Source organism: Bombina bombina, chromosome 12, assembly GCF_027579735.1.
Source record: "Bombina bombina isolate aBomBom1 chromosome 12, aBomBom1.pri, whole genome shotgun sequence".
Classification (NCBI taxonomy): domain Eukaryota; kingdom Metazoa; phylum Chordata; class Amphibia; order Anura; family Bombinatoridae; genus Bombina; species Bombina bombina.
The window spans coordinates 26,587,417-26,606,628 of NC_069510.1; the positions used below are offsets into that span (position 1 = coordinate 26,587,417).

General features: G+C 33.9%; 1 protein-coding gene across 1 annotated transcript in view; it reads right to left on the bottom strand.

Moving 5' to 3' along the window:
* CACNA1B (calcium voltage-gated channel subunit alpha1 B) overlaps window positions 1-19,212 on the bottom strand; it is a 575,803-nt gene that overhangs the window by 120,731 nt on the left and 435,860 nt on the right. The window contains exons 24-28 of the mRNA XM_053695819.1: window positions 17,022-17,151; window positions 13,926-13,985; window positions 8,911-9,017; window positions 1,865-1,961; window positions 1,542-1,702 (exon numbers count right to left, since the gene is read on the bottom strand). Coding sequence (XP_053551794.1) covers window positions 1,542-1,702; window positions 1,865-1,961; window positions 8,911-9,017; window positions 13,926-13,985; window positions 17,022-17,151 — 555 coding nt within the window. The remainder of the gene's footprint in view (window positions 1-1,541; window positions 1,703-1,864; window positions 1,962-8,910; window positions 9,018-13,925; window positions 13,986-17,021; window positions 17,152-19,212) is intronic.

The window sequence follows — 19,212 nt, forward strand, 5'->3', positions numbered from 1 at the left end:
AATATCAAGTACACTTAAAGGGACAGCAGAGTCAAAATTAAACTTTAATGATTAAGATAGAACATGCTAATTCATCTTGTTTTCTTGGTATCCTTTGTTGAAGAGATCAAATTTGTTTAATTTTCTTGGTATCCTTTATTGAAAAGAGATCAAATTAGTTTTGTTTTATTGGTATCCTTTGTTAAAAAGAGAACAAATTTGTTTGTTTTTTTCTTGGTATTTTTTGTTGAAGAGATTACATTTGTTTTCTTGGTATCATTTGTCGGAGTAAATTTAGATCATAGGAGCTCAGGAGCGTGCACGTGTTATTAGCACTCTATTGCAGCAGTGTTTGAAACTATGGTTAACACTGTTACAAACAATGCTGTAAAAATGTTTGAATTGCAAGTCTCATTACTGAAGAACAAAGCAAAATTATAAAAAATAATATTTATTAAAGACTGTAAGATAACACTAAATAAATCCTCAGCAAAGTGTGTCAACAAGGGAATGTGGGTAAGAATATAAATATAAAGTTTACAATGATTAAAACAGATTTTAGCACCAACATTGTGCATCTTATCTGCATATGATTGCCCAGAATCCATTGCTCCAGTAGAAACACAGATTTCTGAGATTTGCCAAAGAAAAAAGCCAACTAATTTGTTTAAATGCCACAAAATGAAATATTTTAAATAATTTTTACTTAAGATGCAGACATTTTCATTCTCACCTTTTAATTCACTATAAAATACTGAGGCTAATTAAAAAATATTATAAATATTTTAATATATAAGCAATCATGTATGGAACATTGATGAAAAAAGTGAGCACTTCACACCCACATTTCCGGGGCGGAACTAAAATTGGCAGCCAGTCTATACATAAGTGTGTGCATATGTAGTCATTATCTGTGTATAGATACACGTTAGTCTATAGATATTCCGTCATTACACAGCACAGCATACTCATCATATTTACACAGATCAGTGTACTCATCAGGGTATAGTGCATAGAAAATCTTATCGTTACACAGCGCAATGTACTCACTGCCAGTGTATAAATACTCAATTTCATTATAAAGTGCAGCATACTCATTAGCAATGTGTATACAAAGATATATATATACACACACACATACACACATACATACATACATAAGTAACTGTAGTTTACTAGTTAGGACTAAAAAGCTACTAGCCCAGTACTAGTGGAAATTTTGAGGCCTACACGCACACGCACAAGCACAACAAAAAAAAAAGAAAGAAAAAAATTCAGGAACTATTGAAAGGCCTTAATGTAAACAATAAACCAACTGGCAAGTCAACTTTTTTGTCTATGTTCAGTTTGTTTGGTGATTCCCTAAAATGAATGACATCAAGAATATATTTTTAAAGGGCTGAAAAGCTTAGTTCCTTTTCTATGTAGAATTTCTCAGATGTTCTTATAAATAAACCATCTTGGTTTTCCCCAGGACCAATATTAGCCATATGATCATTATTGAACCTTACAATGCTTTTGTTTTTTTTATTTTCCATACACCTCCAAAGTCCAAAACGTACCTGCAATCCCTCTCAAATTCTTTAGACTCATCCGTGCAGTAGAAAAACTTTCCCTTGAACAGCTGGACGGCCACAACCGCAAAGATAAACATGAAGAGCATGTAAACTATGAGGATGTTGAGGACATTCTTGAGAGAGTTCACTACGCAGTCAAACACCGCCTGATAGAAAAGAAAAGGTCTTGAGATTACAGTAGAGACAGCAGTTAAAATGTATTAAGAGGGTTGTGACTGAATTTAACGTAGGAGGACAGAAGATTTACAGAAGATTGATTTGTTGATATAGAAGATTTGGGACAATTAAAGGTTCGGGAAACTTCTCACCTTTAGCTTTGGAAGACGCTTAATGGTTTTAAGAGGACGTAAGACTCGTAGGACTCTCAGGGACTTGATGGTGTTCAGATCTTTTCCTTTATTCCCTCTATAATATACACAATGTTTTTGTCAGCACCATCCAAAATGTAAACACCGCCTTATGCTCCTATAAATGATAGGCATGTATTGTAGCCCTTATGGTGGTGCAAATTCATAATGTTATTGTCTGATCTTTTCTATAACTTTTCTATAACTAGATAGATATATAGATAGATAAAAAGATGATTGATTGATAGATAGATAAAAAGATGATTGATTGATTGATTGATTGATAGATTGATTGATAGAAAAATAGATGATTGATAGACAGATGATTGATAGATGGTTAGATGATTGATTGATTGATTGATTGATTGATTGAAGATTGAAAGATAGATATAGAGAGTGAGATAGATAGATATAGAGTGCGATAGATAGATAGATAAATATATAGATAGATGATAGATAGAGTGTGATAGATTGATAAAAAATATATGATTGATAGGCAGATGATTGATAGATGATTGATTGATTATTAGATTGATAGATTGAAAGATAGACATAGAGAGTGAGATAGATAGATTGATAGATAGAGATATAGATGATAGATAGATAGATATATAGATAGATACAGATGATAGATAGATAGATAGATAGATAGATAGATAGATAGATAGATAGATAGATAGATGATAGATAAATAGATAGATAGATATTGATAGAGTGTGATAGATAGATAGATATATACAGATGATAGATAGATAGATAGATAGATAGATAGATAGATACAGATAGATAGATAAATAGATACAGATGATAGATAGATAGATAGATAGATATTGATAGAGTGTGATTGATAGATAGATATATACAGATGACAGATAGATAGATAGATAGATAGATAGATAGATAGATAGATAGATAGATGATAGATAAATAGATAGATAGATATTGATAGAGTGTGATAGATAGATAGATAGATAGATAGATAGATAGATAGATAGATCACCCTTTATATGAAATACAAGATTTTTCGTGGGTTTTCTGTTGGGCTTTTATGTACAAAACAGAAATGTAGCTTATCAAACAAATTATAGGTTTACTGCAGATGAAAAATACTTGTCTTCATTTTATAGTTGTGAAAATACTACCTGCTTTTAACTTCCAATTTTAACGTATTCTTCGATGTCTATCATAAGTCCTCCGCCTTTTTACACAAAATCACAGTAATATAGATATCCCTGATATAGACTATGTATCACTTTACAGCTCTTTAGTGCGTGGCCTGAAATGTATAGTAAATGTTAATAAGCTCTATAATGTAACATTAGATGGAAAATTATCTTAACTGCAAACATCCTCATGTTTCTTGTATAGGAAGATGATTTTGCTAATGTGTATAATATTTTATATCTAAAATATATCAGTATTCTGTGTTAAAGGGACATGAAACCCGACATTTTTATTTCATGATTTAAACAGACTATACAATTTTCCAAATGATCAAAAGCTTCATTTTCTCAATTTCCTTTGCCGAAAAGCATACCTAGATAGGTTCAGCCGCAGCAAAGCAATACTGGGAGCTAGCTGGGAATTGGTGGCTATACACAAATGCCTCTTGTCAATGGCTAGCCCAATATATTCGTCAAGGTCACAGTGGTCACAATGATAACAAGAGAATGAAGCAAATGTTATGATGGAAGTAAACTATCTGAATCATGAAAGAAAATGTTAGAGCTTCATATCCCTTTAATATATTGGAGAATGGAGATATATATAGTGCTCCTATCATGCATTATAATGTAATTTGCTTCATAAAATTACCTGAAAAGGTTCTTAATACATTTAAAAAAATATATATTTGATTTCAAGATTTCTTGTAACTACTGTGTATCGCTCAGCATGTTCGCAAATCTATCTCCTCCTCAAGCGGATAGTCCAGTATGGTACTTAGAACACTAAGAACGTTCACGCATGTTGAATGTGAGTCAATCTTATAGGAGTTTAGAAGCATCCAATTTGTACGGTGATTAAGCCCATGAACTAGATTCCTTAGAATTCTGAGAAGGTACCTGGTTATCATGATATTCTAAAAATCACTGTACCAATAAAATCCCAAACTTTACCAGTGCAGGAGAGAAACAGATGTCTTCAAATCCACTGTTAGCTATCTACTGTAGAACATGCATCAAACATCATGCGTAATATAGTTATTCATGCAAACCCATCCCTAAAAAAATACCTATGTTGGATTAGATGTTAAAGAGACTTTTGTTCCCACCACCTATGCTCATGTCATTGTCTACTACTTAATAGGGGGTTCCATAAGATGACTGTCAGAACTATATTTCATATTATAATGACATAGTTGAGGTTCCTCAAAAAAGTCCATGAAGGACTTGGAATGCCATTCAATATTTCTGAACAAAATCAATTCTACATGAACGGGAAGGGAACAAAAGAACCTTCACTTAATAAATAATACAAACCCTTGTTAGTTAATATAGAGAAATGCTAACACAACATAGGTATCTGGGGTTATGAGTGAATAATGGTAGGGATTGGGTGCAGGTCTAAGATATTAGTTAAGCTGTATCATGTTTCTTGATTGTTTAACATTACAATAAAACATGTGTATTGTAATTTTGGTTTGGTCAACACATTGATACTGTAGATGGAACCTTGGTGCATGCTCTAGTTGGATATGGGAAATTATGTATTGGAATAAGATCTAGACTTTTCTTGCTTGAAAAGCATAACTTCTTAACACACACTTAAAGAAGAAGATTTAATGAAAAAGGAGGTTTGGTGAGCACAGGGCTTACTGACTTTGCTTTCTATCTTATCCCTATTGTGATTGGGTTTTCAGAAATCCTGTCTTGTTTTTATAGGTGGGGTCAAGGATGTAATTATTTTTGGGAGGGTTTAAAAAACAAATTATTTGCTGTATTTAGCAATGTGTTAGCCCTACTGTCAATTGCATACCTATGTATTATATCATTTAAAGGGACAGTAAACACCTTGTAATTACAAGACATTTCAGATGTGTTGCTATAGATTAACATACCAGCCAAGTGTAATTATTTTAAAAACAAATTAACATCCTTTTTAATCCAATTATTTTTCAATATTTAAACTCCACCCACCATTTGCGTTATTTGGAGGAGGAGCCAATCTGGGCTTTAGTCCACAGACAACAAGGCTAGCTACAGTGATAAAGTTAGAATACAATGTATATTAATGCAGTTGTTATCTGATAAAAACTAATTAGTGACAAATATATATCAGAGTTAGTCTTGAGACGGGTTTATTTCAAGTTCTGAAAATTAAAACAAATTGCCAAATTTTCAGAGTTAAATTACATGGAAAGGGGGGAAAAGAATGAAAGAAAATGTATTGTAAAGTTTTTTTTCATTCTATATAACTAAACGCTTTATATAAAAATATCAAGATATTTACTGTCCTTTAAAAATAATTACCCAGAGCACTCTGACAGCTTTTTATATCAAAACTATTTATTTAAGAAAGAAAAACCTATTAGGCATATTTAAAAATGTGACCCTATCAGGATGACCTAGAATATTCAGTTAAAAGAATAAAGATTATCACTAAAATACTTTATAATTTAGCCTAATTGTTCCTATGGAAAATAATTGTGGTTGATTCTGTTAGTTTATTACGATTATACTAGGTTGAAATGTGAAACAGTTCACCTTCAATTAACAACTAAATCAATTCTGTACAGAAAATGGTTGATCGAACCAATTAAAAATGTCTGTTAGCTCTCTGTTTTCTAAACAAAAGTAAGATATCTAAGTTAATATGTGCTTTCTTAATCACATTTATTTAGCATGGGGTCTACAGTGCAAATATTATGTTATATTTGTTTCAGTAATCTACATCACAACCTTGAATAATGTTGACACTTTCCCACTGGCCCACTTTCCTTTATGTTGAATGACTGCAAATGGGATATATTTCTATGTCTACGAAAGGGTAGGTGGATATGGGACGAGCACATGACAGCATTGCAATGGTTTTAAATTATGGGGCATAAAGACACAAAGATGTGTGCACATACAGACTAGTGCTGTATGCGTAGAAAAAAAAGAAAAAACATTTACCCAACAAAACTCCTAGAGAGAATGAAAGAGAAAATTCAGCAAGAGGGAGACAAAGAAAGAGCTTAGAATCAGTGACAAGCACAAAAAAACGCAAAGTGGCACTTGACACGTAACACCATTATCACACAGCTAATTGACTTTATATGGATTATACAGGTATATAGCATTATAGGGCAATCATTCACTCATGTATGACAACAAGTTATGGAAAATCAAGCACATTTATAGAGACACATTCTTTGTTTTGCAAGATCTCCTTGAATTAGGATATAAATTATGCATGAATTCAGCGTGATAATCTGTATTTGTAGGGGGAAGTGAAGGAAGTGCTTTAGTGCAGTATGAAGTGAAGGAATTGTTTTTCAAACTGTCTGTGAGTTAACTGATTATTACATTAACTCCTTTACTGCCATAAAAGAACTACAACACAATATGCTGTGGTCCTCTCTGACAGATGTTTAATAACAACAATTCATTAAATGAGCATTATGCCAGACGACATGACAGTTACTATTTGTCCCCTTCAAAATTTGCATATATTTACAAAATGTAAAAAAAAAATACTATGATGTCTGTAGGAATATATGAAGGCTGAAACGATCATCTGGGGTTGCTGTGTTCCTTGTTCAGAAAAGAATTGCCTGGTATTTCGGTGCTGGACTGACTGTAATAGGCGGGATCAGACTGATATACTACAGGAAAGTTCTACTCTGTGAAAAGCATAACTGTGCTAAAAAGCTGCACCCAGGTGGTAAATCAACATAGAACAGGCTAACAATAGTATTAAGCCGGTTGTTCGTTCCTGTGAGTGTGCTTCTCTCTGTGTGTATTTAGTCTGTAGGAATATATCAGTCACTATGTCTCTGCAGGGTTACTTTTACCCAATTAAAGGGACACTGCATAAAAAATATTCATATGAAAGAACCACAACAGAACTTATTCAACTATTTGTTCATGACAAAAGGTTATATAAAAGTTTTTCAACTTAAATAAAAATTAGCAGGGAATGTATAGTGCAACCTGCAGTATAAAGTCATAGCGGCTGACAGGGAGAAGTTCCTACATATTTATTGAATGCCAGATACAAGACTCTACAAGGCTGGCAAAAACAAACAAGGTTAAATCAGCACAGGATCATCACTTTAAAAATAAATAAATAAATACATTTTAGGTGGAACAAAAAAAAAAAAGTACAATGTCCCTTTAATGTCACAGCACCTCATAATCGCCTTAAGCACATCTTAATTTATGTCTGATTTTGCTCCTAAGATTCCCTTTAATAAATAAAGAATAATAAGAAGCTTTTAGATATTTACTATTTATATAATATTGTTGTAAGCATCTACTGAATCGAACACAGATATTTTATAAGACCACACCCTTTTCTTTTTCAGTATAAAAAACTTAGGACATAAAAATAAAATACATTTTATAAGCATTTTATTGAGGTTATTCTCTGCCTCCCTCTACTCACAGTGCCGCCATATTGAAATCTAGTTTTTTAATATATTCCAGTGCTTATGTGCTTGCACATGTGCAGAAACTCTCCTTCTAACACCCGCAGTGTAACATAGGTTACAAAATGGTGGCACCCATTAATTGAGGGAGGGGCATGACATCTAGTTAGTGTTTTGTGTCCCTTTAAAGGGACATAAAAGTAAAAAATATTAAACTATCATGGTTCTGAGCTTTAAAAAACTTTCCATTTCATCTCTGTTATCAAAATTACACTTAGAATTTTTGTTGAAAGTATACCGAGGTAGCCTCAGGAGTGTGCATGTGTCTTGAGCATTATTATGTACAACATTCTTACAAACACTAATGCCATATAGTGCTCAAGAAATGTTCATCAAATAATACAAAGAAAAAGAGGTTAAATGTTATAGAAATAAATTGGAAAGTTATTATATATATATAATAACTTTCCAATGCACCAGCTGTGTATAGGGTTGCCAGGTGTCCAGTATTTAATTGGACAGTTCAGTATGTAAAAATACTGAACCATTAAAGGGACCCCAAACCCCAAATTTTTCTTTCATGATTCCGAAAGAGCATGCAATTTTATACGTTTCCAATTTACTTTTATTATAACATTTGCTTTGGTTTTGTTGGTATCATTTGTTGAAAAGTATACCTACGTAGGCCCAGGAGCAGTAATACATTGTTGAGAGCTAGCTCCTGTTTGGTGGCTGCACATATATGCCTCTTGTCATTGGCTCCCCTTGATGTGTTCAACTAGCTCCCAATAGTGCATTGTTGCTCCTTCAACAAAAGGCTACCATGAGTAAATTTCATAATAGGAGTAAACTGAAAAGTTGTTTAAAATTGTATGTTCTGCCTTAATTATGAAAGAAACATTTTAGGCTTTATGCCCTTTTAAGTGATGGAGTCTAGCTTGAAAACAGATTTTTGACCCATGGATGATGAGCTACAGGGACATAAGTCTTATCTGAGGGATGATCTGGGCATAAACTGTGGACTATGTGGTTGGATCATGACAACTCAACCTATTTTTCCTGGTCACTCGCTGATATTTTTTTGTAGGACATCTGGCAACCTTAGTCGTGTACTTTTTACTGATTCTTATTGGCTGGTTAGTCATTCCTGCTAATGCTCATACATACAACTCACATAAACTCTATTGGTGTACGTAGACACTCATCTGCATTCATTCAGGACAGGTGCATGCATTTTCTTTTAAAGGAAATAAAAAAACTTGAAAACTTTTCAAATGTCTTTTTTCATATATAATAAATAAATATGACTACAATATTCCTTTAACTAATAAACCATGCTGCACCATAGATCAGATTGGTATTACATAAATCTGCCTTGATTTCTTCACCTGGCTCCCCTATACTTGTATAAGTGCTAATAAAACATGATACTTACGTGAAAGCAAACGCAACCAGCGCGCCGCTGACAACGATAAAATCTAGGATGTTCCATAGATCACGAAAGTATGAGCCTGAGTGAAGCAGTAATCCCAGATCTATCATCTGCAGGGAAAAAAAGGCCCAGCATAGCGTAATTAATCTGATATGATTCTGATGTATTACTGGAATGGGAACATCAATACAATTTTTTCAAATACTTATTGTATGCAATACGTCCTTAAAGGGACATGAAACCCAAAATGTTTCTTTCATGATTCAGATAGAGAATATAATTTAAAAAAAGTTTCCAATTTACTTCTATTATCAAATTTGCATTGTTCTCATGTTATTCTTTGTTGAAAAGATACCTAGATAGGTAGCGTGCACAGATCGGGAACGCTGCATGACAGGAAATAGTGCTGCCATCTAGTGCTCTTGTTAATGTATAACAATGTTACAAACCTGCTGCCATATAGTAATGTAAACATGTGCACACTCCTGAATGTACCTTATTGCATTTTAACAAGGGATAACAAGAAAACAAAGAAAATTTGATAATAGAAATAAATTAGAAAGTTGCTTAAAATGGTATGCTCTATCTGAATCATGAAATAAATGTTTGGGGTTTTATGTGCCTTTAAAGGAATATCGGCCACCATTTATTAATTAATGTGTGAGCAGATTATGTCTCAAGCCAGGTAACCTGTCCACTTCCACTTGGGTCTTGTGAGCTAGCATTCCTACCCACATTTATCACAGCATAAGCAAAAACTATTGCAGCCCCTCCTGAGGCTTATCAATCATTAGTGACAAATAAGAACGCCGCTTCTTAATTTGCAGTCTGCACCACAACGGTTCAAATGCAATATTATAATTGTAGCACATTGAACTCAGAAAAATGATAATTATATTAAAGAACCGCGTTAAAAAGGTGGATTTTTCTTTTTGCCTGAAAAATATGATGTAAAAGCAATTTCAAACATAATCTGAAGCTAATACACCAATATCAGTCATGAACTGGCTACTAAAGCTCATAGGCTGAAAGATTCTTCTTAATAATAGTTATTTTCTGTTAGGTCATTTTAGCTAACGCCCTCTCGCCAATGGGCATTAGTAAGAACCAAATATCAGCCAATGAGCATTAAATAATTGGAAGTAAACAGCTGATTAGTTTCATTTGAATGTTAACCAGCATTCTCATTTTGTAATTAAAAAAATAATCATGTTAAAATGCGGCAATTTCATATGGATGTATGAATGATACAAAATTGTAATATTGCCTTAAAGGGACTCTTAACGCCTTGCAATTACAAGATATTGCTGTTGTCTTGATATCTAATAACAGATCACCCAGCTTCCTTCTGCAGAACACTAGAAGTATCAAGTGAAATGTTTTATAGTTGTAATCTGCTAAAGCCAATTAGGGACATATATGTAGCAGGGTTAGTCTGGTGAATTCTACCATTTTCAGAGATAAGTTACATGAAAAGAGGGCAAAATAAAGAATGAAAATATTTTGTTTTAACATTTTAAATTAAATCTCAAGGTGGTTACTGACATAATATCTAATGAGATGACCCCAAGTCTTACAAGGGGTACGTGAAAGTGTGTAGACATGTGCATTTTGTTTCGTTCCGAATCGAAATTCGGCTGAATTCGGAGATTTGGATCGATTAGAATTTCCAAATTACCCTAGCAACGAAACTAAACTAATCTGAATGCATTTGAACTGAATGAATTTGAATTAGTTCGGATTTATTCGTTACATTCGAAATGTAATATTCAAATTCGAATGTCACATTCGAATTCAAATGTCACATTCGAATTCGAAATAGTATTTCTAGTCTACAACTGTGCTTAATAAATGTAATATTCAAATTCGAAATAGTATTTGTAGTCTAATACTGTGTTTTACAAATATAATATTCAAATTTGAATGTGACATTTGAATTTGAATGTCACATTCAAATTCAAAATAGTATTTCTATTCTAATACTGTGTTTTATAAATGTAATATTCGAATTCGAATGTGACATTCGAATTCAAATGTCACATTCAAATTCAAAATAGTATTGAACTTCCGAATTTACGTATCGAATCCCAAACGAATACATCCGAATTGATTTGAATCTGAAAGAATCCGAAACGAATGCATTCAAATGTATCCAAATTTGAATCAATCCGAATCTGAAATTAAAAAAATCAGAATCGGTCTGAAACGAACCGAAACAATTTTTTTCGCTGCGCACAAGTCTAAAAGTGTGATGTGCCTTGTGAGGCAATATGACCTTGTTCGTTAGATTGGAAACATAATGATTCCAAGGTGGAATTATATCATTTTTAGGTCCTGGTTTTTCTTTAATATGATTCTATTTGTACTCAGAGCATTTTTAAATTGCTATAACAATTATATTAATTTTATCAACAGCTTTGAAAACGTCAATAGCGGATATTTATGACATTGGCTTTTGTTAATGTGGTGGGAGCAGAGAAATCACTTATTCTGGATAGCACAAAAAAATATTGGAAGGACTTTTTTTTAAAATCAATCAGAAGAAAACGACTACAGATCTCAGAAATGTTGTGTCTAAATGAATCTATAAATGCAATGCCAGCCAAATGTTAATGATAAATACAACTTTTAGAAACACTTTAACAAAAAGCAAGATTTAACAAAACAAAATTAATTACTTAGGCCAATTAGAGACAGATATGTAGCATAATTAGGCTTACAAAGTCTGCAGTGTGCACTTCCAGTTCTCAAAATTGGAAAACTCACAATTTTTAAAATTAAATTATAGCAAAAGAAGCCAAAATCAAATAATGAAAGTATATTGCAGAATTGTTGTTGTTTTTTTTATAATATGCAAAATTAAACATTATATATTACAATTGTGTAGTGTTTCATTCCCCTCTAATATACCCAACCTAATTTATTTGGAAATGATCAAAGTCTGAGTTTATTTATGAACAATATGTTGCTATCTAGGATGTTTTAAATAAGAGCGCACTTGTCATAATGCAGTCTTGCAATGCACTGCTGTTAAATGGACATGAAACCCCCCAAAATATTTCATGATTCTGATAGAGAATACAATTTTAAACAGCATTCCAATTTACTTCTATTATTTAATTTGCTTCATTCTTCCAGATACCCTTTGTTGAAGAAATAGCAATGCACATGGTTTAGCCAATCACACAAGGCATCTATATATCTATGTATATCTATATTAAGATTTGCTTCTCAACAAAGGATATCCAGAGAATGACGCAAATTAGAAAGTAGAAGTAAACTGGGACGCTGTTTAAAATCACATGCTATTTCTGAATCATAAAAGATAAAATTTGGGTTTTATGTCCCTATGTCCCATTATTTGTGCTGCAAATATAACAATCAAATGCTGCTCAGTAAATGTATAGCATATTATTATTAATCACATTTCTTTTTGTGTTTATCTATATGAACAACATATTTCCAGGTTCGAAAAATTGTGTAGCGTAAAACATTTATTTCAATGTCAGTGTGCTACAAATAAAAGTATGGTTTTTATTTGATGATGCTCAAACATTATCAGAAATTAAAAGGGACTTTGTACTATAAAGAGGTTTATCTTTTTTTGCCAGTTAGTGAATTAAACTATTTAAAGCAACAGGAACCACAAAAAAAAATATTTTATTTTTCAGATAGAGCATTCACTTTTAAACAACTTTATAATTTACTTTTATTAACAAATGTTTTTAATTCTTTTTGTATCCTTTGTTGAAGGAGCAGCAAATGCACTACTGGGAGCTAGTTGAACACGTCATGTGAGTCAATTACAAGAGCCATATATGTGCAACCACCAATCAGCAGCTTGCGCCCAGTAGTGCATTGCTGCTCCTGAGCTTACATAGATATGCTTTTCAACAAAGGATACTAAGAGAGCAAAGAAAACTGGATAATGGAAGTAAATTTGAAAGCTGTTTAAAATGTCAGGCACTATCTAAATCATGAAAGTTTAATTTTTTTTTTACTTTACCGTCCCTTTAAAGTGAAATTAACTTAAGGGGACAGTCTAGTCCAAAATAAACTTTCATGATTAAGATAGGGATTGTCATTTTAAACAACTTTCAAATGTACTTTTATCACCAATTTTGCTTTGTTCTCTTGGTATTCTTAGTTGAAAGCTAAACCTAGGAGGTTCATATGCTAATTTCTTAGACCTTCAAGGCCACCTCTAAGCTGAATGCATTTTGAAAGTTTTTCACCACTAGAGGGTATTAGTTCATGTGAGTCATATAGATAACACTGTGCTCATGCATGTGGAGTTGCCTAGGAGTAAGCACTGATTGGATAAAATGCAAGTCTGTCAAAATAACTGAAATAAGGGGGCAGTCTGCAGAGGCTTAGATACAAGGTAATCACAGAGGTAAAAAGTGTATTTCTATAACAGTGTTGGTTATGCAAAACTAGGGAATGGGTAATAAAGGGATTATCTATCTTTTTAAACAATAAAAATTTTGGTGAAGACTGTCCCTTTAACAATTTTAGTTTAGAACTATCTACTAATGCTCATTGGCTGTATCTGTAGTAGGTGGTGCCTGGTCAGCATAAGCAGTTGGTATCTTTTAGCCAATGAGCAGTGAAAGGAAGTGCCAATCGACCAATAAGCATTAGCAGCAAGGGCCTATCAGCAGGAAGTGCCTATCGGATAATTATCATAATTAGGAAGTGTCTATAAGTCAATGGCCATTTGTAGAAAATGTATAAATTATGCTGTATTAGTTTCAGTTTAAACGTAATCATAAATAATTTTATCAATTTTTTTCCAGGGAAAGATTAACATAGTTTAGTATAATATTGTAGAATAAAATGTCCCTTTAAAGACAATAATATGCAGATGTCAGGTATTTTTGTGTGGAACTTATGTATAGAGAAATCAAGGTTAACACAAGTGACTCTACAGGAACTCACAAACTCTACCAGTAAAAAACAAGTTTACATGAACAGTACAGGGTAACAAGAGTGTGAATATTATCGGTTTCACTCACCTTTATCACCATCTCAAACGTGAACACGCCGGTGAATATATAATCCATGTATTTCAGCACCTGAAGCACAAGAGAAGTTATTCCAGATCATAGACAATGTGTCCTAACTATCACTCATTTCAACCATCTGTCACTTTCCTTTTTTATTCATTGCACAATAGACAGAGATTTGGGTCACTAATATGCAGGTATTTGTGTTTTATTAAAAACACCCACACTTAGCCACTACAATTATGGTGGTGTCATGATCTGCATATTTATAAGACTAAGGGCCTGATATTCAAAACCTCAACGCTCAGGAGAGATATTCCGAGGCAGGGGTGAGCAATTATCGGCCCTCCAGATGTTATGGACTGCATCTCCCATGATGCTTTGCCAGCATTATGGCTAAAAGAGCACTATGGGAGATGTAGTCCATAACATCTGGGGGGCCGATAATTGCCCACCCCTGTTCTAAGGCGCCTCAACGATACAGTGAGGCCCTTAAAAAATATTTAGAAACTGAAATGCAAACACATCACATGGAAGTTTGGGTGATTTTTTTTTTACTTGCAGATTTTGAAATCATAAAAAATAGTTGCAGTTAAATTAAAAAATAAAGCTTAAAGGGCCATGAAACCCAAATAGTTTCTTTCACGATTTAGGTAAAACATAGAATTTTAAACAACTTTGCAGTTTACTTCTATAATCAAATTTGCTTCATTCTCTTGGTATCATTTGTTGAAGGAGCAGCAATGCACTACTGGTTTCTAACTGAACACATGAGTGAGCCAATGACAATCTGTATATATATGCAGCCACCAATCAACAGCTAGAACCTAGGTTCTTTGCTGCTCCTGAGATTTCCTAGATAAACCTTTCAGCAAAGGATAACAAGAGAAGGAAGCAAATTAAATAATAGAAGTAAATTGTAAAGTTGTTTAAAATGGTATGCTCTGTCTAAATTATGAATGTCTAACTACTGTCCCTTTAAAGGGATATACTAAAACTGATATGTCATAAAATGTCATTTCTGCATTACATACTGACACTTACTGACTAGACTAGATGTGTCCAATAAAAAGTAATTGAGATCACTAGAAAGGGAAACTTTGCTGAAGAGAGCGCAGTTAGCAGGGGCGCACTTTAAAATGAAATCATGCAGCCTATACAAATCAAGTAAATGCATTTCCCTGCCTTTGCTAGTGGGCTGAAAAGAGATGCATCATGGGTGTAGCTGAAAGTTTGCAGCCAGGTCTGGCATATTCAAATAATATATGACACCACTGCTTGCAAAAATATACATATAGTGATCAAGTGCATACTTAGGTATGCTTGTCAGCAAACTACTTCTACTGTCAAATGTCCTTAATTATCTTGTTATCCATTGTTAAAAAGAGTAGAGTTAGGATTGCTGAGCACTATATGGCAGTGTTTGCAACAATGTATACTATTGTCAGAAACATTGTTGCTAACACTGCCACTTGAGAGTAATCAAAACATGGGCATGCCGTTCCAGAGCCTACTGAGATATAATTCATGAAAGGATATCAAGAGTATGAAGAAAGTTTTTGAATGGAAGTAAAATAGAAAGTTGTCTTTTTATTACTTTCAAGTCTTTTTAACTTCCCCCAAAAGGGTTAAAAACATATTCAGCTGTGGAACAGCAGGGCGGGCACTATTGGTCCAGACCTGTCCACTGCTCCTGAACTGATTAGGGACCACATATGTGCTTAGTAGCCAATCACCAGCTGTTTTCAGTTTAGGATGGACAATATACTTCTCTATAAGCTCACTTTAACTATGTGCTTAATCCTTTTGTGGGAATTAAATAAATAGTTCTGTTTAAGCAACAGTGCAATAATATAATGACCTAGGGCATCAGGAAATTATATTATTGCTTCTTTATGTTTCTTTAACATTAAAAAGTCCTCCAAACAGCCAAAATATGCTGCTCAAAACGGTCCACAAGACAATTACGACTGTTGAATTACAAAACTCAGTAAAATCCTGAGAAAATATCATTGAAATTACTTTTTGATGGAGAGGAAGGCAGCTGTTGAATTATCTCAAACTACTGAAGTCAAGCAGTGTGAAGCCACTTAAAGGGACAGTATACACCAATTTGCATATAACTGCATGTAATAGACACTACTATAACGAATAATATGCACAGATGCTGATCTAAAATTCCAGTATAAAACCTTTTAAAAACTAACTTAGAAGCTCCCAGTTTAGCAATTTTTATTAGTTTAACTGGAACACCCAGTGAAAGCAGACACTCCCCCCTCCCCCTTCCTCTGCATATGAAAAGACCCTTTACACAAATAGGAGCAAGCTGGAGTAGGTATACATCAGTATACTCCTAAAAGTTTGGGGCTTGGTTAGGAGTCTGAAAATCAGCACAATGTTATTTAAAAATAAGAAAAACTATAAATTAAAAAAAAAAAAAAAAAAAAAAAACGTGTATAGGCTATATAAATGGATCATCTACAAAACATTTATGCAAAGAAACATCTAGTGTATAATGTCCCTTTAAACAGCACATGACAAACAAGGTTTTCAAGTGGATTGGAATGTCCTGAATGCGCTGCACCTCCCTGATGAGGCTCATAGATGGCTGAAACATATGTCTGGGGCTGCCATGTCTCTTGTGCAGAGGGGGATTGCCGGGTATTTGGGGATTGGACTGTGCTTTATAGGCGGGACTAGACTGATATACTGCGAGAAAGTTCTTCTGTGTACGTTTCCTGATTAAGCGCTTCTCACTTTTTATGTCTGCAATTAGGAATGTGTCTATGAGTGAAACCTACAGTATGAGAATGAGGGCTATTGTGCCCAAATAGGTTTGTGCCTTACAAAAAAAGTATAGAAACAAAAAATGTGAAAAGGAACAGTCCAGAACTTTCTTAGAACAAATAAATCCATTCTAATTATTTTTTATATAATATTATTGGCACTGTTGCACTTCATTCACTTGATCACATTTATTGACATTTCATTTTATATTGTGATTTTTTTGTATATTTATTTCACACCTGGTATATGCTGCCTATAAAACGCTGTTATCTTTTTCCTATCTAGTACTTTTGCTTACACTAACACAATGTTACCTACATCATTGCGGGGAGAATCGGCCTGCACCGGATCTTCTGCTGCCAACGCGATGCTGCTCAGTGCGATAACCAGAAGGATTACCATTTCAAAGTAGCGCATGTTGACAATGTAATGACAAAGACGCCGGACTCTGTGATGTTAATAAATTTAAATGTGTGGTCAGTTTAATACAACCATACGACTGATGCACCAAAATGTGTCTCATTCCCCATCCATCCCCCCATCTTAGTACTGCACCAACACCAAAAAAGCACTATTTCTTTTTTTATGAAAGGCTGTCATATTAACAGTATTAATTATCAGTAGCTTGTGGGTGCCGTCTGCCTCCTTTAGGCAAGAAGCAAGAAAGCCTGTCCCACCTAGAAAGATAAATGGCTAACTGGATTAATGGAATTGACAAAGTGTCCGCTGCTATTAATGCTGGAGAGGGGGTTAGTTCCTTGGATAAAGTGGCTGACATATTTTACATTGGATACAAGGAAAGGATTTAGAGAACTCTCTACAGATATCCAACATACCATGCTATGATAAAGCTCACACTAAAATATGTATACAGCACAGCAGAGTCAATTAGACAGTGATAGAGTGAACTAAAGACCCCCATACTGTATATATAACACAATCAATGATACAGATAGCACTAAAGACCCCATACTGTATATATAACACAAGCAGTCAATGATACAGATAGCAGTAATCACATAAGAAACCAATGATATAGAACACACTAAAGACCCTCATACTGTATATATAACACAAGCAGTCAATGATACAGATAGCACTAAATACCCCATACTGTATATATAACACAAGCAGTCAATGATACAGATAGCACTAAATACCCCATACTGTATATATAACACAAGCAGTCAATAATATAGATATCAGTAATCACACAAGAAGCCAATGATATAGAACACACTAAAGACCCCCATATTACAGATATCACACAAGATTCAGTGATACAGATAGCACTTAAGACCCCCATACTGCAGCAAATATTACACATGAAGTCAATGAAACAGATAGCACTAAAGACCCCCATACTGCAGATATCACACAAGAAGCCAATTATACATATAGCACTAAAGACCCCCAAACTGCAGATATCACACAAGAAGCCAATTATACATTTAGCACTAAAGACCCCCATACTGTAGTATCACACAAGAAGCCAATGATACAGGTAGCACTAAAGACCCCCATACTGTAGATATCACACAAGAAGCCATTGATACAGATAGCACTAAAGACCCCCATACAGCAGATATCACACAAGAAGCCAATGATACAGATAGCACTAAAGACCCCCATACAGCAGATATCACACAAGAAGCCAATGATACAGATAGCATTAAAGACCCCCATACAGCAGATATCACACAAGAAGTCAATTATACAGATAGCACTAAGGACCCCCATACTATATATATATATATATATATATATATCACACAAGAAGCCAAAGCTACAGATAGCACTAAAGACCCCCATACTATATATATATATATATATATATATATACAGTATATATAACACAAGAAGCCAACGATAGAGATAGCACTAAAGACCTCCATACTACAGATATCACACATGAAGCCAATGATACAGATAGCACTAAAGACCCCCATACTACAAATACCACACAATATTCAGTGATACAGATAGCATTAAAGACCTCCCATACAGCAGATATCACACATGAAGCCAATGATACAGATAGCATTAAAGACCCCCCATACAGCAGATATCACGCAAGAAGCCAAAGATACAGATAGCACTAAAGACCCCCATACAGCAGATATCACACAAGAAGCCAATGATACAGATAGCACTAAAGACCCCCATACAGCAGATATCACACAATAAGCCAGAGATACAGATAGCACTAAAGACCCCCATACAGCAGATATCACACAATAAGCCAGAGATACAGATAGCACTAAAGACCCCCATACTATATATATATATATATATATATATATATATATATAAACACAAGAAGCCAACGATAGAGATATCACTAAAGACCTCCATACTACAGATATCACACATGAAGCCAATGATACAGATAGCACTAAAGACCCCCATACTACAGATACCACACAATATTCAGTGATACAGATAGCATTAAAGACCCCACATACAGCAGATATCACACATTAAGCCAATGATACAGATAACACTAAAG